The sequence below is a fragment of the Neoarius graeffei genome, chromosome 2 (assembly GCF_027579695.1).
Source record: "Neoarius graeffei isolate fNeoGra1 chromosome 2, fNeoGra1.pri, whole genome shotgun sequence".
Classification (NCBI taxonomy): domain Eukaryota; kingdom Metazoa; phylum Chordata; class Actinopteri; order Siluriformes; family Ariidae; genus Neoarius; species Neoarius graeffei.
The window spans coordinates 96,623,335-96,648,049 of NC_083570.1; the positions used below are offsets into that span (position 1 = coordinate 96,623,335).

A 24,715-nucleotide genomic window follows, 5' to 3' on the forward strand; every position below is an offset into this window, starting at 1 on the left:
CAACTTCCATCCATTATCCATAACCGCTTATCCTGTGTAGGGTTGCGGGCAAGCTGGAGTCTATCCCAGCTGACTATGGGTGAGAGGCGAGGTACACCCTGGACAAGCCGCCAGATCATTGCAGGGCTGACACACAGAGACAAACAACCATTCACACCTACAGTCAATTTAGAGACACCAATTAACCTAACCTGTATGTCTTTGGACTGTGGGGGAAACTGGAGCACCTGGAGGAAACCCATGCAGACACAGGGAGAACAAGCAAACTACACACAGAAAGGCCCTTGTTGGCCACTGGGCTTGAACCCAGAACTTTCTTGCTGTGAGGCAACAGTGCTAACCACTACACCACCGTGCCACCCATCTTACAGCATTATTTTATTTTTATTTTTTTAAATTTAATTAATGTTGACTCTCAGAGTAAATTGTACAGAGTTTTTCATCTTCAATTCAATTTTACTGTGAAACTCTAAAATATTACATTTAACCATTTTAATAAGGTCTTTATATCACAGCAGTGTTGATTCTCATTTCTCTTTATTCATTTCCTATAACAGCAGGTCTGACTATAGTGCCTGCTACAAGACAAATTGCAGGTTTGTCCGTCCATCCATCATCTATACCATCAGGATTATGAGGGAGCTGGAGCCAATTCCAGCTGACTTTGGGTGAGAGGCAGGATACACCCTGGGCAGGTCACCAATCAATCACAGCACCAACCGAGATGAACAATCATTGATGCTCATGTTCATACCTATGGGCAATTTAGAGTAGCCAGTTGACGTAATTAATCCCCATGTCTTTAGACTGTGGGAGAAATCCAGAGCACCTGGAGAAAACTCACATAGGCACAAGGAGAACATGCAAACTCCACACAGAAAGACCCAAGCCAACTGCAAGGTTCAAACTCAGAACCTTCTTGCTGTGAGGCAACAGGTTTAACTATTACACCACTGTGCTGCCATTATAGGTTTATGTTAATTGCAAATATGTTACATTAAAACAATATATCTAAAAAAGTTATCATTTCAATAGTTACAACTTACAATTGCAAGTAGTAAGTTACAACTTACTTGCATTTGATTGGGGACATCCATGGCCTGAAGGTTAGAGAAGCAGCCTTGGGCCCAAAGTGTTGCTGGTTTGATTCCTGGGAGGGGAGTTGAGTGAATTAACTTCCACCTCCCTCTGTATCATGGCTGAAGTACTCTTAAGCAAGGCATCTCACCCCCAACTGCTCCCCAGGTGCTGTAGTATGGCCGCCCACTGCTCTGGGTATGTATGTCAAATCAAATCAAATCAAGTTTATTTGTATAGCGCTTTTAACAATAAACATTGTCGCAAAGCAGCTTTACAGAATTTGAACGACTTAAAACATGAGCTAATTTTATCCCTAATCTATCCCCAATGAGCAAGCCTGTGGCGACGGTGGCAAGGAAAAACTCCCTCAGACGACATGAGGAAGAAACCTCGAGAGGAACCAGACTCAAAAGGGAACCCATCCTCATTTGGGCAACAACAGACAGCCTAACTATAATATTAACAGTTTTAACAGGTATAACCCTCAACTGTCCTCATGGGGCCGTCCTTCACAGGAGCGGTGCGATAAAACTCTGACCAGACACAGGGCACCAGGATGGCTCAAGCAGGTCCGAGGGGCAGAAGAGGCCAGCATCTCAATCCCAGGATCAACACGTAACTCAGAGGGACAGATTGGGGGGGGGGGGAGAGAAAGAAAACACGTTGTTAGGTATGCCCTAAAAATGACAAGTATTAAATCTGTGTGGTAGGCTCGCAGAGACGAGAGTCTTTACATCAGGCATAACACACAACAATGGCATGTTAATATGGTAAAATATATCATGACCTGCTCTGGCTGGATGCTTGATTGGGTGATGGGAGCACACTCTTCAGCAATGACAAGATGCAGATGGGACCCTTAGGGCTGGCCAAGACAATTCAGTTACATTTCACCGGGTCTGGGACATGCGACAGAAGTCTGACGGCCGATTCCCTGCAGGCTACGATAGCCAGTCGAGGTCTCCACCCTCTCCACCAAAAGATTTCCTGTTGACTCCATGTAACTCAGAGGGACAGATTTGGGGGGGGGGGGAAGAAAACACAGGTGGTTAGGTATGCCCAATGTCACCTGAATAAGTAGGAACAGTATACATATTGCACCGAGTACAAGCAGGGACTCCGGCAACTAACTATAAATTTCATAATGTGTGTGTGTATGTGTGTGTGTGTGTGTGTGTGTGTTCATTGCTCACTTGTGTGTGCATGTATGCAGGGGGGTATCACCCGCGGGGGGTGCATACGTTTCATCCCCCCCACTTTTGTTGAAACACAATTTCATCCCCCGCACTTTTGTCAGATTAAAATGACATCATTATGAAAATTATACAGCTACTATAAAATGTGTAACAAGGAAGTAAACTATTGCCATAACGTTAGATAAAAAACAGCCACGCAACGGACTCAAAACAGTTTTTCTCACCCGACCAATCAGCAGTTGCATGAATATAATAGCCAGTTTGCGTAGCGTGCCGAAAGCGCTCAATAATACAGTATCTGTCTGCAGAGCTGCAGAGCCAACACCAGTTTTACCGCTCCTGATTCACCGTTCCAGGTTTGACGTCGCATGCGGTGCTTACTGTGCCTGGCTCTGCAGCTCTGCAGACAGACCCTTCTCAAAGCGCTTGCGATGCCATCGTTCAGACAGTTGTCCCAGGCGCCATGCCCTAAAAGATTGTGTTAATTTCCATAGGACTATTAATGCTGTCCTCTTTTGTCGTGCAATATTGTCAAGGATGCAGAAAAGGAAAAGGCAGGGGACGATTGACTCCTTTTTCAAGAAGACCCAAGTAAGTTGACTATATTACCCCTGCACCTACAGGCTTGCAAACGTGCCACTACTTTGAATAGCCTACTGCTCAATCACTCAACCACTGCACTCATTTCAAGATCGAGGATCCGTGGTGCACCAGTTTTATTTAAGACAGTATTGATTGAAATGCTTAATGTTAGTAGCATACTAGCCGGCTAGAGAGAGAGAGGCAATATTAGCTATGCTAATGTGACTCGTGTCGACTCGTGTGATTATCAAATGTTGACAGAACGCACTCAAATCTACACCAGCACATTTCTGTTGTGCTTGATTGATATGTCATGTGTAATGGGTATCATATGTGTAGTCTATTGCATCATTTTCAAATTTTATGCATTAAACCTGATGTAATGCATGATGCAAACGAGTTTTGTACACGAGTTTGAATAATTAAAGACATTAAAAGCAGGAACTGCCCCGTCTTATTTGAATGCTATACTAAGAGGTCCTTCCAGGATGCTGCGCTTCTCCAACATGAACTGATTAGCCATGCCTCCTGCTCACACAAAGCGATCCCAGTCCAAACTGTTATGCATGATGGTGTATGATCTATACACTGTGTATGACTTCTTGGGCTATGTGAAGTTTTTGGTTTTGTTTATATCAGTGTATACCAGTGTAGGCAGCAATACTGACATCTCTGTTATAGAACAGTATCCTGTTACCTAGAATTATCACTCAATACTTTTTGCCTTCACTTACTGAATAATTACATAGCCCTGGCAGTAACAACACCAAAACCCAACATGATAGATCTCTGCATGAAATGCAGAACTTGGCTGGAGTCAACTGGATTTATAGGCTTTCTGCTGTCCTCCCTTTCGTTTGCATCCATGGACCATGGGTATGAAAAAGTTCCATATCGGTCATTGACAGTACATCACAGTGTACACGCCGGGCATGTATATAGCCATAAACCGATTTCTAATGATATGGCTTCCCCATTCCAGAACACCCCCACTTTTGGAAAGCTTGATACGCCCCTGCATGTATGTGTTCACTGCTTCAGATGGGTTAAATGCAGAGGAGGAATTGAGCTGTGTTTGAGTGTACATGTGACAAATAAAGGCTTCTTCTTCTTACACTTGTTGGATAGATACTTCACACAATTAAAAAAAAGTCCTGTAATTATTGATATGGTGAATTTTTATATAAGGACATGTTTAGCTAGCATTTTGAAATATCTTGGTATAACATTTGGAAGGAATGATATAACATCCTTGGTATAACATTCACAGGAATAGTTTATTTATAGACACAACAGGCATCCAGATCACAAATGTTAGCCGAATACAGTGTCAGGAAACAGGCAAGGATCATTCAAGGCAGAAACAGAGTAACAGAGGAAAGGCAAAAGGCAGAGTCCAAATAAAAAAAAAGTCAAGAACCAGAGCATAAACAAAGAATAATAGATTTGGTATAGTCAGACGCTAGGTACTGCACGTATAGTTCGTAAGTCAGTATGCATGCTGAGTCCTTATATGCACATGCTGTGATTGCCCTGTAATCTGGAACAGGTGCATAATGATTAGTCCTTGTGGCACGTGCAAATGTGTGTGGATGTGAGTGACAATTTGAGGCGCACCGTGTGAACGCATATGGACGTGACATGATGTGCATCTAAAAATCACCAACAACAGGAAAGTTGCGCTGTCAGAGTATTTAAGAGTTATTCCACAAAATCAAGTCATACATGAGCTGATAGCTGATGAGGCGTGTAGTGCTGAGTTGGCTAAAACATACGTGTCAAGTTTTACGGTTTCCCCGTATTTTGTACGGGAAAATGCAATTTTTTGGTTAATATGGTGTACACTGATTTTCATACAGGAAAATTACGTTTTGTATCAGATTTTTTCCGTTACTCCGAGAAAATTTTCTTAGCATCCACCATTTATTTTTTCAAACACGCATGCCCAATGAAACAGAACTATTTTCGATTTATGTGGTTTTATAGTTGCACGTGGTTTTCTCGGTCATTTAAGTACATCGGCTCGGACTGCCCAAACTTCTGTGATGGCTGCAGAAGTTATTTTCTGCCAATTTCTTGTGGTACTCAACATCCCCCCGACTGTGGCAGACCATCTTTCGCAGCTAGCGAAAAAAAAAAAGTTTCTCAATTCAAAGACTGCACAGGTAAGCATTTGTTATTTATTTATTTATTTATTTATTTATTATTTTTTAAAAAGTTTTTACTGTTTGCATGTAGGAAAGCTTCCTCCATTATCATGATAATTTAGGGAGGAGATACTGGGAGTCACTGTTTATACAACGGCAACTGTAGTTACCCGGCGATTTCTGGTTTGGCTTCCCTAAACATTTTAATTGCTGATAGTCATTATATGTAGACACAGATGACCAACACTCATTACTACCATCAGTCATCAGTGAACTGGAAAAGTGTTGAATGAAGAGTAATGGTGGTAACGACTGTTGGTAACCTGTCTCTAAAATGTGTAGTGGGGATAGAAGCAATTTAACACCATCTACATGTTTGCCATGCTCTGATTTTCTTTTATTGACCAGGAAAATAATAGATGTATATTGGGGAAAGGTCTTTGATGTAAAAACTGCTCTGGGTGTTGCCAGGTTTCCAATGCTGAAACAACTTTTTACTGCTTTGCTGCGCCTCCCACATAGCAATGCAGATAATGAGAGGGCTTTTTCATTGGTTAGGAAAATTCATACTGAGTACAGAAAAAAATATGGCTACAGACACATTAACTGCATATCTGCAAATTAAAATTAACTGTGATGAGGAGCTACAACTGCTACCCAAGCAGTAATATTATAGCTAGTGCCAAATCTGCAACATCTTTGTACAACAAAAAAACACTCCAAAAAGTTCAAGTTCAAGTCAACTTTATTGTCAATAATGCCATATGTTCAGGACATACAGAGAATTGAAATTGTGTTTCCCTCTTGTCCGCAGTGCAAACAGTAATAAACATGAAATATAAAATATAGGATATAAGATATAAAGATATAAACTTAAGATACAAGATATAAACTTAAAAAAAAATGGGGGGGGGGGGGGTATTTACACACACAAGCTAAAGCTATCTAAGAAAAGACAGTGGCAATCCAGAAAGTGCAAATGTGGCAGTGTGAACAGAATTAACGGTATAAATGTAAATGTGACGAATGACAATATAAACAGAATGAACAACGTAAACGGGAACAGCAGTCTGACAGTATAGTAATTATCAGTATAAATATAAATATAAATAAATAAATATGGCAGTATGAGCAGAATTTTCAGTGTAAGTATAACTGTGGCAGATATGACAGTATAAACAGTGTAGCAGTGAAGTCTATCAAAGATAAAAGATGTATAAAGTGTAAACAGTGTTGTAAACAGTTTTTATATAGTGCAATTAACTAAAAAAAAGGGCAGTATGAGCAGAATTTTCAGTGTAAGTATAAATATGGCAGATATGTAAAAAGTGTAAACAGTGTTGTAAACAGTTTTTATATAGTGCAATTAACTTAAAAAAACCCCGTGTAGACAGTATTGTAAACAGTTTTTACATAGTTCAATTGAATTTCGTTACAGTTCATTAAAGTGGCTGGTGACATTTGGTTTATGTATTAAGGGAAGGGGGTACTGGCCTGGGAGGGAGTTCAGCATCCTGATGGCTTGGTGGATGAAGCTGTCTCTCAGTCTGCTGGTTCTCGCCCGGAGGCTTCTCATTCTCCTCCCAGAAGGCAGGAGGCTGAAGAAGTGGTGGTTGGGATGGGTGAAGTCGCCCGCAATGCTGAGTGCTCTGCGAGCCAGGTGTGTGTTGTAAATATCCTGAAGGGAGGGTAGGGGGACACCGATGATCTTCTCAGGTGCTCTCACTATGCGCTGCAGGGTCTTCCAGCAGGATGCAGTACAGCCGCCGTACCACACAGTGATGCAGCTGGTCAGGATGCTCTCGATGGTTCCGCGGTAGAAGGTGTGCAGGATAGGGAATGGTGCTCTAGCTCTTTTCAGTCTGTGGAGGAAGTAGAGGTGCTGCTGAGCTTTCCTGTCCAGCGATGTGGTGTTGCTGCTCCAGGAGAGATCCTCGGTGAGGTACACACCCAGGAACTTGGTGCTGCTCACTCTCTCCACAGTGGCACCGTTGATGGTCAGTGGAGGAGGCTGGGTGGAACTAGCCGAAATTGGCTGTTCAGAGCCCTCTCATACAGTGCGTTTACACGCACATAGAGAGAATCGAATTTCTGCCGTTGCTCAACTGAAATCGAAGTTCAAAATGCCATGTATACACCTTAATTCGGCTGAAATTGAACCGAACTTGATTTCTCGGAATCGAGCTACACGACCTAGATTATGCGATTTCTGCTGAGCTACTTAGTGCATGCTACTTAGCCCTATCGAGCTAGTAGTCGAGCTACTTACTGCCCCTTCCGGAAGTGATGAGTGACGAGACCACAAGCGGGAAACACAACAGCCTCGGTCAGCATGACAACGAATCATGACAACGGCATGAATCTTTTCTTTTTGTGGCATTGTTTGCACTGTTAAAATTTAGCTCACTTACTGTGTCACCAAATACATCTGTACAGCTGTTGCATAGCTGTGAATTGTGTACATAAACAAGTCATTGTATTTGTGTGTGTGTGTGTGTGTGTGTATGTCCAACATCTGAAGAATGTCAATAAAAACAAAACAATTGAACTTTGTGTGTTTATTAAGACATAAGTTAAATTGTAAGCAAAAAAAAATATTTTTTGTAAGCAAAAAATGGACTTTAGAAAAATATACAATTGTGCAAAATAAGTTGCCTTACAAAACAGTGGTCTGCGCAGGACAGTTTGTAGCCATACAGTCTGTTAGAGCAAGCCTAACAGCTTGAACACGGAACTGCCAGTGTTGGCAGATTTTAAGTGCATTTTGGCGGATTTGAACATGTTTTGGGCTGGAAAACGTCAGCAGTATCTGGCAACACTATAGCTCTTCTTCATGACGACAACCGGAAGTGTACCAACACGATGGGGCATGTAGCGCCACCTGTGGCTCGGGTGCACAATGCACCTCACACAATAGCTCGATTTCACAGTTGCATGTAGGATTGGATTTCTCTGGCACCCCTGCTGGGACCCTTTGCTCGATTACCGACAGTAGCTCGATTTGGATGTGCATGTAAACATACTGATAGACTGCAACGGAAACCCGGCTGCCAGCGCATAGAGCCCATTGAAATAAGAAAGGTTACAGCGTGTTGCCAGATTGGGCTGTTTTAAGTGCATTTTTGCGGGTTTTGAACATATTTTGGCTGGAAAACATCAGCAGTATCTGGCAACGCTGGTACAGCCTGGCAGCAAAGGTGATTCTCGTAGCGAACTGCAAGTTCGTCAGACATCACTCAAATAAGTTACAGGATAGTTATGAACGTAAATACAATCTTGGGCATATATTATGTTATGCAAGTTATTGTTTTAATGAGAATTCAACGTCATAGATGCCGCAGTTTGGGGAGAAAATTTTAGGGGAGCTCGGCTTCCCTTGTTGTCTCTGAGAAATCGCCCCTGATAGACTGTATAAAATCAAGTACTATAATTTCTCAGCAGCATTATTTAACATGATCAGTTGATGGCAGAATGGAAGGAGGCAGTTCTTCTGGAGAACGCACACACACTCATGGCCCATGAACCCATGTTTCAGTTTTCTCAAAGGATTAAAGATTTGTTTCGTTTTAAATGTTTACTTTGTTTGTCTAAAACAAACCACATCATGGCCTACAAAAACTAGACATAAACGTTTTATTCCAAGAGAAGGCTTGCAGTGAAGTTGTCTGTGCTTTTAGAGCTAGCAATAATGTTGCAATAGCTATGCAGGCTGGTCAGTCAAATGACTTTCTATGGATTTGCCCGCCAAGTTGTCATAGCCTTGTCCACGGCTAACATTAACACATAGCTAGTTAACTTGGACACTCTTAGTTAGCATGTAAAAACAGAGTTACACTAACATGAATAACGTTAACTTATCTGAAGTCCTTTCAGAAATACTTTTTAGCATAATCTTGCCAAATAAACAGAATGTAGAAATCTTTCTTTTCTAGTAGCGTTAGCTACCCAATATGATTTCGAGTTTGAAAAGAGTTTGCTAGCATGTCAGGTGGAGTTTCATTGACTAGCTAGCTTAACGTTAAATCACCATGATGCACAGCATGCGTTCATTTTGTAAATTCAGTCGGTTGCTTCAGAGGCATTAGGTTTTGTAAGCGTTGTGGCAATAATACAACAATGCACTGACAGAAAATGTACTTTTGATACTTAAGTTTTTTTTTAAAGCAAGTACTTCAGTACTTTAACTTAAGTAAAAATTTGACTGTACAACTTTCACTTGTATCAGAGTAATATTTGACCAGTGGGATCTGTACTTTGACTTAAGTAATGAAGTCAGCTACTTTGTCCACCTCTGCAAGTAATCAGCCTCTTCTGACCAATCTGAATAGAGTATACAACTGTACAGTGGTCTAAAGAGCAATAAAAGACAGATTAAACAACTTGTAAATTCCTGAAGAAAGTTCAGCAGCGAAGGAGGATGGTGTCTGTGCAACGGGGCTTTACTATTCAATGTGAATCTCAGATTAAAGGAAGATTACAGCTCTCAGGCTCCGCATCTGCTGTCTGGCTGCAGACTCATCTGACTCATCCATAATAACATCTCTCATCTATAATAAACATCTCTACTTTGTTCCCTCTTTTCTTCTTTGCATTTTCTCCTTTAGGTTCATCACCTCATTGCAGTCATTTTCTTTGTATTGCTCTCAGTATCACTCTCACCCACACACACACACACACACACACACATACACACATGTAGATGTGGGAGATTTTACTCAGTTAATATTGAGGCAAACAGAAGTAACAGGCCGACCAAAAATAACATGCAGCCATAGAGTAATAAGCAGCAACTCGAAATGCCAGTGTTTGTTTAGCTGAACAAAGAAGGTTGTTCTTTTTCCCCCCATTTCCTGTAATTAGCCAGTAGCACATTTGTCACCCCAGGACTGATGTGCAATGCAGCAAACAATTTCACATCTCTCTAGAACTTGGCTAAGTATTCACCATATCATGCCTCCATCAATGTCACTTCACATTACGATACAATTAAGATGGTGGATAAGAAGGATGTACAACAGGTGTCCCTGTCAGGGCTTATCTGTACATGGAAGTCAGATATATCACAATATGCTCATACTGAACGTATCCTTTTCAACCCACTTAGTACTGTTTACCTTTATAGCATACAGTTATTAAAGAGTAATGATTAATAATCACACTATCCAGTGTTACCCAGAAGAGGATAGGCTCTGTTTTGAGTCTGAAGCTTTCTTCTGTGTGTTGTTTCAGGGAGTCTCCTTGCCACTGTTGACTCTGGGATTAGGGATGAGACAATATCTGTTGCTAAAAGTGTTTTAGAAATAAAATGGAATTAAAACTCGAATGCAAAGGAGAGAAAGGTGCAGGGGTCCTTTAAGGTGAAAGATACCATAGGATCAATGAAGTTCTTACGATGATGCATGCTGACCATTGTATCCTCCACTTCACACAGCTAGACACACTTAGCCTGCAGACTGTTCATTAACTGCGTTCCACAGAGGTGGAAGATCAGCAGCAGGGGATTTCTTTACTCATTAGATTTGTAGCTGGTTTTCTACACAAAGGAAATTTTATAATTTCTACCATAAAATGCTGTGTCCAATCAGTATATACTTTAAATGTCCTTTACAGTGATGCAATGCAATCGGTGTTTGCGGAAAATATTTACAGTACTGGCAGATTATACTGCATGAAAGAACCTTATTCGATACCTACACTAACACTGCTGTGACTGTTTAACAATTATTCTTCTATGGCAAAGGGGATATCGGTGAATAATAGCCAAGGCAAAGTCGAGGTTATTATTTACTGATATTCACTGAGCCTGAGGCGGATAATTGTTTTAGAATAAATACACAGGTGATTATTATAAAATAATAAAATAAATAAAAACTTATGAAAAAAATTATTTCAATCTTCAAAAGCAGCACGCAAATGTAATAACGGCACGGCACAGGGTTGTGTCACTTATCTATGCCGACTCATATAAAATACTTTGTTTTGAAATTGATAAAATAAATCACAATTCCACTTTATTTTTGAATAGTTTTAAACCAAACTTTGTAGCATCTTTAGTGCTTTTAGGAACAGCATTTTCTTTCATCATTTCGAATTATTCTTCACTTACAGTGACAAAGCAATTGGCCGCCATTTTGCCGAGTCGCTCGAGGTGATTATCGAGAAATAGTCTGACCAATCAGCACGTATGATTTTCTATACTCACCTGTATATTTATACTTTCTTCTTCTTTCAGCTGCTCTGCCACAGTGGATCTGTTCTGCATATTTGATTTGGCATAGGTTTTATACTGGATGTCCTACCTGACGCAACCCTTCCCAATCTATCTGGGCTTGGGACCAGCACTAAGTATGCACTGTCTTGTACAAACCCAATGGCTAGGTGTTTGTCCTAATGTCTTTGAACTGTGGGGGTAACCGGAGAACCTGGTGGAAACCCACGCATACACGAGGAGAACATGTAAACTCCATGCAAAAAGGCCTCTGTTGGCTGTGAGGTTTGAACCCAGAACCGTCTTGCTGTGAGGCGACAGTACTAACCACTATACCACCATGCCACCCACCTGTATATTTATATTAAATAGTAATAATACAAAAAAGTATAATTATACTGTAATTTTTTTATATTTGCATTCGTTTATCATTCCCCCTCTGTCTTTACACAAAACAGAATAGTTATCAGAAAACAGGACAGGAACTAGAAGGGAACAGCTGTTTAGCTGCTGTAAGGTAAGTAATAATAGAAACTTGTTTCATAGACGTTCCACGACATTAAATATAACTACATAAGTACATGTCAAAGTACATTACAAAGTACATGTCCTCATTAATTAAATAAAAACTGGCAAAATTGCTGCCGTATCAGAGGATTAAAACACTCCACGACATGCAGTTATGGGAAAATAATCAAAACTCCGCTTTGCATCAGGCTGCATCAGTCCAGCCCATTTTAGACTACTTCTTTTTTTTTTTTACCTGCATAAGAGCTTATCCTTTTGTATTTTACTCCTTATTGACAGTTCAATGATACATGAGTTCTGAAAAAATAGATTTTTTTTTTTTTTTGGTAAGCACACATGGCTACAGATACTGTACTGTACTGTAGGGTACTCAAAGATACTTTATATAAGTAAATAAAAATGTGATAAAAATGGTCATAGAAAACACCACAAGAATTTACACGTGAAAAAAAATTAAATCACACATTAAAAACATATCTAAAAAGGTGCATTTTGTATAATGATTTGAACATGGACAGGTTGGTGCAATCTCGGATGTGTTTAGGGAGAGAGTTCCAGAGGTACGGGGCAGCTGTGGAGAATGCTCCATCACCCCAGGTCTAGTGCTTGGTCCTGAATGATATAGACAGGAGTTTGGCATCAAAAATGTGGAGGCTGCAGGAAGGAGAATAGGCATGAAACATATCGGTGAGGTAGAAGGGGACCTAGTTATGGAAGGCTTTATGAGCAAAGAGAAGGACTTTGAAATAGATCTGTTGTAGGACAGGAAGCTAGTGAAGCTTCTGGAGGACAGGGGTGATGTGGACATGGGAGTAGGAGTGAATGAGCAGATGTGCAGTAGAGTTCTGGATGTACTGAAGTTTATTTAGAACTTTGGATGGTATACCATAATTAATGCTGTTGCAGTAGTGAATTATACCAGCGAATTCTAAAGGAAAATATCAGGACATCTGTCCATGAACTGAATTTCAAGAGAAGGTGGGTCATGCAGCAAGACAACGACCCTAAGCACACAAGTTGTTCTACCAAAGAATGGTTAAAGAAGAATAAAGTTAATGTTTTGGAATGGCCAAGTCAATGTCCTAACCTTAATCCAATCAAAATGTTGTGGAAGGACCTGAAGTGAAGTTAGGTTCATGTGAGGAAACCCACCAACATCCCAGAGTTGAAGCTGTTCTGTATGGAGGAATGGGCTAAAATTCCTCCAAGCCAGTGTGCCGGACTGATCAACAGTTACCGGAAACATTTAGTTGCAGTTATTGCTGCACAAGGGGGTCACACCAGATACTGAAAGCAAAGTTCACATACTTTTGCCACGCACAGATATGTAATATTGGATCATTTTCCTCAATAAATAAATGACCAAGTATAATATTTTTGTCTCATTTGTTTAACTGTGTTCTCTTTATCTACTTTTAGGACTTGTGTGAAAATCTGATGATGTTTTAGGTCATATTTATGCAGAAATATAGAAAATTCTAAAGGGTTCACAAACTTTCAAGCACCACTGTAAAGGACATTGAGTTCTCTATGGCAAAGATGAACACGACCATCCAGTTTGTTATCAGAGAAAGGTGCAAAAGCCAGCATCTGTGATGGTATGGGAGGCATCAGTGCCCACCGCATGGATGAATTGCATGTGTGTGAAGTTACCACTGGTGCAGAGCCATTGGGATTTTAGAGAAACGTTTGTTGCCATCAAAGTGACATCTCTTCCCGGGAAGTCCATCCTTATTTCACCAGGACAATGCCAGGCCTCATTCTGCATGAGCTACAATAGCATGACTTTGTAGACACAGAGTGCATGTGCTTGACTGGCTTTCTGCCAGTCCAGATCAGTCTCCTATTGAGAATGTATGATGCATCATGAAGAGGAGAATCAGACAACGGTGACCATGGACTGTTGAGCAGCTGAAGTCTTGTATCTAGCAAGAATGGACAAAAATTCCAATTGCAAAACTGTTACAATTAGTATCCTCTCTTCCCATCTGATAAAAAAAGCGTTATTAAAAGGAAAGGTGATGACAAGAAATGTGAATTTAGTATAAGTTGATGTCTTTTCTTGAACCTCATCAGGTTTGCCCCACTGTTCATGCTCAAAAAATATGATAGCAAATGCTGATTAAAACTACAAACCCCATTTCCAGAAAAGTTGGGATATTTTCCAAAAATGCAGTAAAAACAAAAATCTGTGATTTGCTAATTCATGTGAACCTTTATTTAACTGACAAAAGCACAAAGACAAGATTTTCAATAGTTTTACTGACCAATTTAATTGTATTTTGTAAATATAAATGAAGTTAGAAATTGACGCCTGCAACACTGTCAATTTCTCAAGAAAGTCAACACATTGTTGGACTGATGGAAATGTTAACATAACATTATTTTGCATATGAATACACTGAGGAACACAGACACAATAATATTTGCAACCAAAGTCACATGCAATTGCATGATGTCTGTTGAACACTCTAGGTTGTTGGCAGTAGTATTGTGGAGTGAGAGCACAGCAAGACACGAGTTTTGACACTCATTGTTCAAATTCAGTTCGTTCCAATTTGAACACCACATACCGCCCCCTGTGTAATCATTCGTTTCCGAACACCTGAGGACCATGCACTAATGCAGATAAGCAATGCAGGATTTTTGCAGTAACATACAAAAAAGCCTCTTTGTTTGCACGTTTTTATCATCACAGCCACTAGTTGATTTTTAATGTGATTAAAGAAGTCAAATGCTGAGGAAGTAATAGAAATGAACAAATAACTCTCTCTCTTTCTCTCTGCACACACACACACACACACACAGCATTAACATGCATCATTAGAAGTGAGGTCTATAAATATTGCAGGAAGTCAAGGGGCTCTAATGGAGATTAAACAAACACAATGATCAGGAAGGTGACTTCAGGCTGAGGAATTTTTTACACGTGGCTCTCAGCAATGACATGCACAACAAGCCCATGCAAACAAATGAAAAATAATGATTATTCAGAGACAGCTCTGTGTGGTTTGGCATGTCGTGACATTAGCCTAATAGGATTACACTTCCCAAACATTTTTCCCTTATAACACTAAGGTCAGGATATGCGTTTGTAAGACCTAATAATCTTAGTGTTCATAATGCTGCAAGATACATAAGCTCTGAGAATGACAGCTGACATAGACATTGTAAAAGCTTTGTTTCAATAGGCAAACCCAGTGGGGAAAAAAGTGCACTAAATTACTTGATTATGCTCCAAAAAACTTTAGCATTCTTTTAGCCACACTAATGTTTAATACACTTTCTATTTTAGTATGTTCAACTGACTTTTTATTGTTCCATTAATAACAGACATGGTCATGAGGCAGCTTTACAGAAATCCATTTCTAATCATGCAAGCTTTATCATGGTCTTCTGTTATGTGTCACTGTGCTTCTGATTCGGTGTGAACTGACAAGTAACATCCTGTATCATCTAAGTTCTTAAAGGTAGACTGCCTTTCAGATTTTTCAAGTTTAGGTCATAAAAATAATTTTCCCTGACACCCGGTTATTTTTGTTTAGTGGAAAAAAAGCTGCTGAATTCGAATCACAGACTTCCAAGTTTATTAGTTTTTTTTTTAAACAGAACAATTAATGAATTTAGGCCCACGTGGCCCTAAATTCTCTGCCATTTTTTCCTGCTTCACCATGACCCAATTCAAGATACAATGTCATGCATCATGTGGTGGGCTTTCCCCATTCGTGCAAGGCATTGTGGGATACAAATTTGAAACAGGAGAGAAAAACGGAGGACGTAAGTGTGTGAATGAAACATGAAAGACTGACTACAGCAATGGAAAGCGAGAATAAAATACATTATGTTGTGAAGGACAGGAAAAGCAGGACCAAACTAATAAATATCAGCGGTCAGTGAGCACTTCGGTGTGATCAGCTGTTTGTTTAGCAACAGAATGATGTAACTGTCAGTGCACGGTCAAGGTAAACCTGTAGGTGGCAGTAATGCAACACTGGATGCCAGCTGCCGTAAAACCCAAAAGAAGAAAAAGAAGGTACGTAAACCTGCGCATGCGCACACCAGACTTCCTCTGTCTGCTCGACTGCACAAAGCAAGAGATTTCATGTACATTATTTGCTAGGGAATCCCCTCAAATTAAATAACGTCCCAACCACAGAATGGCCTGGGGTTTTTTTTTGAGATATTACAGAAATAAACATACATCACAATGACCAAATTTCAGAGGGAACTAAATTTCACTGATTTTATGAATTTGAAAGGCTGTCTAGGGGTGGCACGGTGGTGTAGTGGTTAGCGCTGTCGCCTCACAGCAAGAAGGTCCTGGGTTCGAGCCCCGGGGCCGGCGAGGGCCTTTCTGTGTGGAGTTCTGCATGTTCTCCCCGTGTCCGCGTGGGTTTCCTCCGGGTGCTCCGGTTTCCCCCACAGTCCAAAGACATGCAGGTTAGGTTAACTGGTGACTCTAAATTGACCGTAGGTGTGAATGTGAGTGTGAATGGTTGTCTGTGTCTATGTGTCAGCCCTGTGATGACCTGGCGACTTGTCCAGGGTGTACCCCGCCTTTCGCCCGTAGTCAGCTGGGATAGGCTCCAGCTCGCCTGCGACCCTGTAGAAGGATAAAGCGGCTAGAGATAATGAGATGAGATGAGATGAAAGGCTGTCTAGCTTTAAAGTGATTATGTTTGCAAAATACTGAACATGTGCAAAGGACTGTATCAAAAGAGAAAACAAGGGACCCTAAAATAGAACCTTGTGGGATACCATGGTTGCACATGTTTAAGCTTGGCAGATTCTCCAGTGTACCAATTTTTACTGTAGCATGTGTGTAATGTATGGTAGCCATGGTCAGGATGCAAGTGCGTAAACATAGTGTTTTCTTTATGAACGCAATTCATGAATTATTGTCATAATGCACAGCACAAGTCAAACTGCAGGCAGGCAGATTCAGTGTAGGAATATCCGTAACTGTATACAGTAGTATACATGAGTGTCTTGACACAAAAAGCAGAATTAGGAAAAAGGCTCAATAATTCATGAAACAAGGCTTTGCAGCCAGACAAAAGATGTGGAAGATAAAAATAAACAAACAAATTAAAAGCTAAACTCAGAACAGGTGCACACATTTGGAAACAGACTGGCAATATAGGGGAAGTCTATGTTACTTATTGTGAATATTGGGTTATGATGTCTATGTCTTTCTATGTTATCTATTGTGAAGTTTGGTTCCATAAGTATGTTTGATATGTGTTTTTTTTTAATGTATTATTGTGTTACTTTGAAATTGGAACTCTGAGTGTAAGCAAGTTCTTATTAAAGTACAAGTTAAGTTAATGTTGACCCGATGTATGTTTATGGCACCCAAAATCAGCATTGCTGCCTGGGCTGTCCATTGTATTGTACTGTTGCAATTCAATAAAAGAAAAAGAAAGAAAGGGGAAGAGATAAGACCAAAACACAGGCATATCCAAATAATTGTGTAGCCCTAATGAAGTGCAATAATAACAGTTAGCAGTTCAGATGACTCATATCAAACACCGGATCTTCCTAGATAAACATACAACTGCATACGTGTTACTATCTGCATAGATAATGTGACAGAATAATGCTCTGACTGTCGTGAATAATTAATAACTTCAGCCTGATGATAATTTTTTAGATCTTGAGCCCTGATATCTAATACATTACTACATGTTGTGAGTGAAGTTAGCATTTTGGCTGGCGACAGAAATGCACTGTGTGTTGGTCAATCCAATGAGTGCTGTCAAGCAGACCCTTTTTATGTTGGCACAGAGACAGTACCAGCTCTAGTCAGTCATGATGACTAACAGGAAGTTGAGCCCTTGGCCTTGGCAAGTTACAAGACATTAAGGAACATTCAGAACTACACTATCATCTCATCTCATCTCATTATCTCTAGCCGCTTTATCCTGTTCTACAGGGTCGCAGGCAAGCTGGAGCCTATCCCAGCTGACTACAGGCGAAAGGCGGGGTACACCCTGGACAAGTCACCAGGTCATCACAGGGCTGACACATAGACACAGACAACCATTCACACTCACATTCATACCTACGGAGCAATTTAGAGTCACCAGTTAACCTAACCTGCATGTCTTTGGACTGTGGGGGAAACCGGAGCACCCGGAGGAAACCCACGCGGACACGGGGAGAACATGCAAACTCCGCACAGAAAGGCCCTCGTGGGCCACGGGGCTCAAACCTGGACCTTCTTGCTGTGAGGCGACAGCGCTAACCACTACATCACAGTGCCGCCCAGAATTAGTAATCTAAGTGGGTAGACAAGAATGGGTTAACATTCCTATCCCTAAACTTGAGCAACTTGTCTCCTCAGTCCCCAGATGTTTACAGACTGTTGTAAAGAGAAAAGGGGATGTCTCACAGTGGTAAACATGGCCTTGTCCCAACTTTTTTGAGATGTGTTGTTGTCATGAAATTTAAAATCACCTATTTTTTCTCTTTAAATGATACATTTTCTCAGTTTAAACATTTGATATGTCATCTATGTTCTATTCTGAATAAAATATGGAATTTTGAAACTTCCACATCATTGCATTCTGTTTTTATTTACAATTTGTACTTTGTCCCAACTTTTTTGGAATCGGGGATGTACAGGAGATGTGTTTCAAAATAAGCCGATTTATGAAATTTTAACTCAAGAATTATTTCACAGGAATGTATTTTTGAAAAATATGACTGGAATGAAAGTTTTTGTTAAAGTATTTTTAAAGTATATTTGCTTGAATTTGAGGAAAAAAAAAAAAAAAAAAAAAAATATATATATATATATATATATATATATATATAGTCATACTTGATTTAAGTACATGCACACATTTGCTAGACTATTTTCCAACACACTTAGCCAGTATGTTAGTGTTGTAGTCAAGACCATCTCAACGAGATCAAGTCATGACCAAGATCAGAGTGTATTGAAACAAATCTTGTGTGGGAAAAAGTTATGACAGTGTTTTAACAGAAGTGTATTGTTTTTATATCTGAGATAAGTTTATGACACTGTCATGAAAGAGTTATGTACAGCATGTTTTCTCTGGCTGTCGAGTAAAATGAGTTTTATATTTCAGTTTGAGATCTTTTTAGGAATGTCTATAGCAAATACATCACTACTGATATACAATATTGTGATATAGTTTAATTTTATTTAGCTTTGCCATAGCGAAATATATATCCATCCATCCATTATCTGTAGCCGCTTATCCTGTACAGGGTCGCGGGGAAGCTGGAGCCTATCCCAGCTGACTATGGGCGAGAGGCGGGGTACACCCTGGACAAGTCACCAGGTCATCGCAGGGCTGAGACATAGACACATACAACCATTCACACTCACATTCACACCTACGGTCAATTTAGAGCCACCAATAAGCCTAACCTGCATGTCTTTGGACTGTGGGGGAAAACGGAGCACCTGGAGAAAACCCATGCAGACACGGGGAGAGCATGCAAACTCCACACAGAAAGGCCCCAGTCGGCTGCTGGGCTTGAACCCATGACCTTTTTGCTGTGAGGCGACAGTGCTAACCACTACACCACCATGCTGCCCCAAAATATATATGTACATACATTATGGCTGGGAAAACAACTACAGCTCATGCCAATTACAGTGGTTCCATTGTACCTGAATGAATGAATGAATGAATGAATGAATGAATGAATGAATGAATTTATTTCGAACATGTATAAAAAATGTAACTATTTGTACATACAAAAGAAAGAAAACGAGAAATTAAAAAAATAAAATAACATAAAGAGCTAAGACATTACAAAACACCACACATTGTTCGAAAAAGGAGTGGGAAGAGGTACAATACTTTTTTAATTTCCCACCCCTTTTTAACTACAATTGATATGTCTTTGGATTGAGGGAAAACCCCATACAGAAAGCCCCCTGTCAGCCATGAGGTTCAAACCCAGAACCTTCTTGCTGTGAGATGACAGTATTAACCACTGCACTATCATGTCTCTTGGCCCGTAAGTAAAGAGTAAGTAAGTAAGCCTATATGCATCATATAACAGCCTCATGACAAGAAAAACCCTGGTGTTTGCATCAAATTTGAAAGAGAAAGAAAGAATGATATGCTGGAATATATATCTAATGGAATAAGCTTTTATATAATTTTATATTAGTTGTCAGGAAGGGCTTAGATATAGGTATAATGCATTCATGTTACTTTGTGAAGACAAACAGGAAATTCAAAGTACTGACAGACTCTCTCTGTGCGTGCGTGTGTGTGTGTTGACGAATGGGTTGGTCTAAGTCAGTGATGTCATCTTCCCTTCCCCTTCCTCCAGAGGCACATTGCTGTGCTCAGTGGAGAGCAGAATTGCGCGCACTTGGGGAAGACGCGCCACTTAGAGTGCAAGAATTGCGCTAAAAGAAGACACTCCACAGATCAGCACTGGTGGGATGTCATCTCTGGATTATCACTCTTAACGCCATGTCCGGCATAAAAATGTCCCGATTACATTTGTGAAGTCGCTGAGCGCGCTTTATCGTCTGCCATAAGACAAGTTCACACTTGTGGAGCGCGATGGAAACCAAAAGAACTCATGGCACCGTTTATATTGCGTGCTGATGTAAGTCACCGGCGCGTCTTTTACTGTAGGCTGTCCACATTCAGGCGCCGGGCGGAGAGGATGCGCGCACCATGAGCGGACCAAACGGCACGGCGGAGCCCAATACAACTACACCTCCAACACCTCCACACACGGAGGCTGCGGCGGCCTTCATCATCCTCGTGGCGTCGCTGCTCATCCTGGTTACCATCGTTGGGAACGCGCTGGTCATCGTAGCCGTGCTGACGAGCCGTGCGTTGCGCGCCCCCCAAAACCTCTTTCTGGTGTCTCTGGCCTCGGCGGACATCCTGGTAGCGGCTCTTGTCATCCCGTTCTCGCTCGCCAACGAGGTGATGGGGTACTGGCGCTTCGGCAGCGCGTGGTGCGCGCTGTACCTGGCGCTGGACGTGCTTTTCTGCACGTCTTCCATCGTACACCTGTGCGCAATCAGCCTGGATCGCTACTGGTCGGTGACAAAGGCGGTGAGCTACAACGCCAAGCGCACGCCGTCGCGCGTTAAATTCACGATCGCGGTAGTGTGGGCGATCTCCGCGGTCATCTCCTTCCCGCCACTGATCATGACCGAGTCGGACGAGCACAGCGAACGGAAATGTAACATTAACGAGGAACCGTGGTACATCCTGTCGTCGGCCATCGTGTCCTTCTTTGCGCCCGCGCTCATCATGATCGCCGTCTACCGCAAGATCTACCGCGTGGCCAAACAGCGCTCGTCAGCCGTCTTCGCAGAGAAAAACGGTGGCCCGAGGCCGCGCGTATCACCTTCCAAGACGTGCATGGCGCGCGATGCCAAACCTGAAGCGGAGAGCCCGAGCAGCCTGAGCTCCGGGAGCAACCGGCAGCAGGAAGAACGGCGAAGAAACGACCACGACGATGACGACGACGACGAAGAGGAACTCGACGACATCGATCTGGAGGAGAGTTACGCATGGGACAGTCAGCCTAAAAAAAGCGGCGGCGCGCGCTTCGCCAAGCGCAAGAAAGAGGAAAGTCGAGGGGAGAGAACCTGCTGCCGTACCACCCCGTGGGTCTCGAAACGATCCCGCACCGTGCCGCGCGTCTCCAGGCCGCTCAAAGTCGTGAGGCCGAACGCGCGGAAAACCATTGCGGCGCAAATGCGCGAGAGGCGCTTCACCTTCGTCCTCGCGGTGGTGATGGGAGTGTTCGTGCTTTGCTGGTTCCCGTTTTTCTTCACGTACAGCTTGCAGGCGGTGTGTAATCAGTGCCGTGCGCCAGAAGGCCTTTTCAAGCTCTTCTTCTGGATCGGTTACTGTAACAGCTCCGTTAACCCCATCATTTATACAATATTTAACCGGGACTTCAGGAAGGCGTTTAAGAAAATCATGTGCGCGTCTGCAACTCAGCGCGTCTGAAGAGGAGTTTTACTGGGAACTTTGGCCTCTGAACTTCATGGACAAGTTTATTTAAAAGCCGGGTTGCCAGATTGTAGTCTTTATTTCAATACATAAGTTTAATGACCCACTGTGTTGAAACTTCAAGGTTCACCAGATCAGGGAATTATTATTATTATTATTATTATTATTATTATTATTATTATTATTATTATTGTGCATCATCATCTATGTTTCACACAGCACAATGTGATTCAAATTAAGAGGTAAACAGGTAACCATGTAAATCTGGCAACAATATTTTAGTGAAGTGATGTTTGTTCATTATATTTGTACATAGACTATTTGAAATGTTTATAATGTAAAAAAAAGAAAACATTTAAATGATTAAAATGAGCTATAAACGTGCCACATATGTCCGTTTTGTCTTTGTAATAATGGACTTCAACAAAATGCTCAAAATCAGGAATCAGCATCATGTTCTATAAATCAGGAATCTGCTAAATCTTTGTGTGTTAGGAAAAAAAAAACAAAAGTGATGTTTAAATTTTCACCATTAAATGAATAGTACTGGTGAATCTAAATTAATTTATGGGGGAGGGGAATCTCAGTTTGTGCAGTGCATTAAATTGCCAGCAACAGTATAGAATTCACCTTTAAAGCGTTTGTGTCCAGCTGGACTTATATAAATATTGTTGATTACAGTGTTAATTAGTTTATTAAACAGAGTTGATTTAGGATTGTAGTTGTCAGTGTGACATAGGTTTTTCTGCACCATTGTGGCATTTTGCTGTGCACCGATTACACAAAAAGTAGTTCTGATTAGAAGGATCGGATCCAAAGCAAGCCTGAGACATGAAATTGTAGTTTTGATTCATAATTAAATAACTACATTAATTAAATTTTGTGTTCATTAACAAGTGGGTTGTGAATATGCCATGTTGTGGCACATAACATTCGTCATTAATTGTATGTCCTTTAGCTTATACATATAAAACTGAAAATTGATCCGTAGTAATTTACTGTACAGTGAATTCCTTCCAGTTATGTTCATTTACTCAGATTATCATTTTGCTACAGTGACCAAGGGCTCAGTGGAGTCTTAGCTCCAAGGTCCCCAAGGGTGTACAAATTACATTTCCTCATCTAACCAAAGCAGAAATCTTGTCCTGGAGAAAAACAACACTGCACAGTTCAGTGCTATAAACAAATCTGAAACAACTCACAAAGGGCTTGCTAATTACTTAACAAATAAGTGCTAAACCAGGGAGAATATTTGCATTCCTTAAGTGTTTGAGACATTTTCTATGTTTTGTCTCCTGTATTCCAGAACAATGACTGTGATTCTTAAAGAGCAGAATTTCTACTTTAATATTTACTATAAATAGCTATTAATATCTATACCTGGCGATCCATATAAGTGTCAGTTTCCTTTTATACTTTTCTCCTTGCTCATTCATAAAATTCATGTTTAGCACTTTGTTGCAAATCCTTTGTAATTTATTACCTACAGACATCATCACAGGAATAAGTATTTCTTTGGTGATTCCCTCCTGGACCTTTCTGCTTGTTTACAGGGTTTTTGCCTTCAATCTTTTCTTGAGATGCACTTTGATTTGTATACAAGTCATGGCATACCACTGAAAAGTGTACTGTTCTCCTGCAAGGTAAAGTGGCAGTGGGTTTCTGAGACATGTCTTTAGATTTTCTTAGTTACAGTGTTTCTGGAGTTTTCAGAATTGATCCTGCTGTTGTTGTTTTTTTCATTCCAGATTAAACCATTTTTCATATAAAAGGTGGTATAAGCTGTAAATAAAACTACAAATCTTTTATAAAAGTGGCAGGTTCCATCTTCTTTTCATCTGTCCATTAGACGACATTGTATTGGAGCTTGTTCTCACCCATTAGTCCCTTTGACACATCCAAATCAAATTTATTTTCTATTGATCAGTTTCACACTGCACAGATTTACCTCTTTCAGACGTACAGTATGTGAAGCACCTGTGTAACTTGTGGACTGTGAGCATGGGAAGCCATGGCCGAATGGTTAGAGAAGCAGCTTTGGGACCAAAAGGTTAGATTCCCTGGATCAGCAAGAATAGCTGAAGTGCCCTTGAGCAAGGCACCTAACCCCCAGGCTGCTCTGGGTATATTGTATGTTGCTCTGGATAAGAGTGTCTGCTAAATGCCTGTAATGTCATGCAATGTTATTATTACGCCAGACAGACAACCAAGTATTTCCTGTCAGTCAGAAAATGCAAGACTTACACAAGTTTGTCATAGCCAATAAAATCCACCTGTGGTCCAGTTGTGTGTGTGTGTGTGAGACAAACCCCAAATATTAAAATTACTCCATACAGTACATAATCAACAGAAATGGTGGCAGTGGGCCTCATTTATCAAACTGAATATGAAGAAATTTATTCACAAATTGTTTGCAGGATAATTTACACAAGAAATGACATTCATGAAAATACAGATAGTTCAGAAAATTGTTTGTATCCTAGGAAATGCCTGTCTTAATGTAATCATGTGAACGTCAATCGATCAGCTCCGTAACCGTTGATGAATTACCACATTTTTATAAAGTTGTTTGTTGTTTCCTGTTAATGACTATAAAGAAAGCTATATGAAATAAATCCATATGTTAAGACAAATAAGATTAACTATTCTAGTAGTTCAAATCAAATGCCACTGTATAAAAGAAGGAAGAGTTAAGGTGATTATACACGGGGCAACTTTTTGAGCAATGTTACCAAACAACGGGCAACCAGGTGAGACACAAGGCAACTAATTAGGGCAATAGACAATTGGCAACAACCAATCAGATAAGAGCAAATCTATTACCAGAGAGACAGACACTGCAAAGATGGACACTGAAACATTTGCAGCTGTCACTTTTGTCTTGGCTTCAGCCTTTATTTATTCCGCTGAAGTGAGTATCACTTCTGGAACAAAACTGAATAGATACTGTGGTCAAAAGATAATTTGCCATTATTTTAACTTTTATAAGTCAAA

General features: G+C 40.7%; 1 protein-coding gene across 1 annotated transcript; it reads left to right on the plus strand.

Moving 5' to 3' along the window:
- Positions 1-20,078: 20,078 nt before the first annotated feature.
- Positions 20,079-23,975, plus strand: LOC132874487 (alpha-2Da adrenergic receptor-like). The gene has a single exon (XM_060910710.1). The coding sequence runs from the start codon at positions 20,420-20,422 to the stop codon at positions 21,716-21,718; it is 1,299 nt and encodes a 432-aa protein (XP_060766693.1). The 5' UTR covers positions 20,079-20,419; the 3' UTR covers positions 21,719-23,975.
- The last annotated feature ends 740 nt before the right edge of the window (positions 23,976-24,715 follow it).

What these genes read in the sequence shown, in the direction of transcription:
- LOC132874487 (XM_060910710.1), top strand. Translation starts at nt 20,420, where the DNA reads ATGAGCGGACCAAACGGCACGGCGGAGCCCAATACAACTACACCTCCA.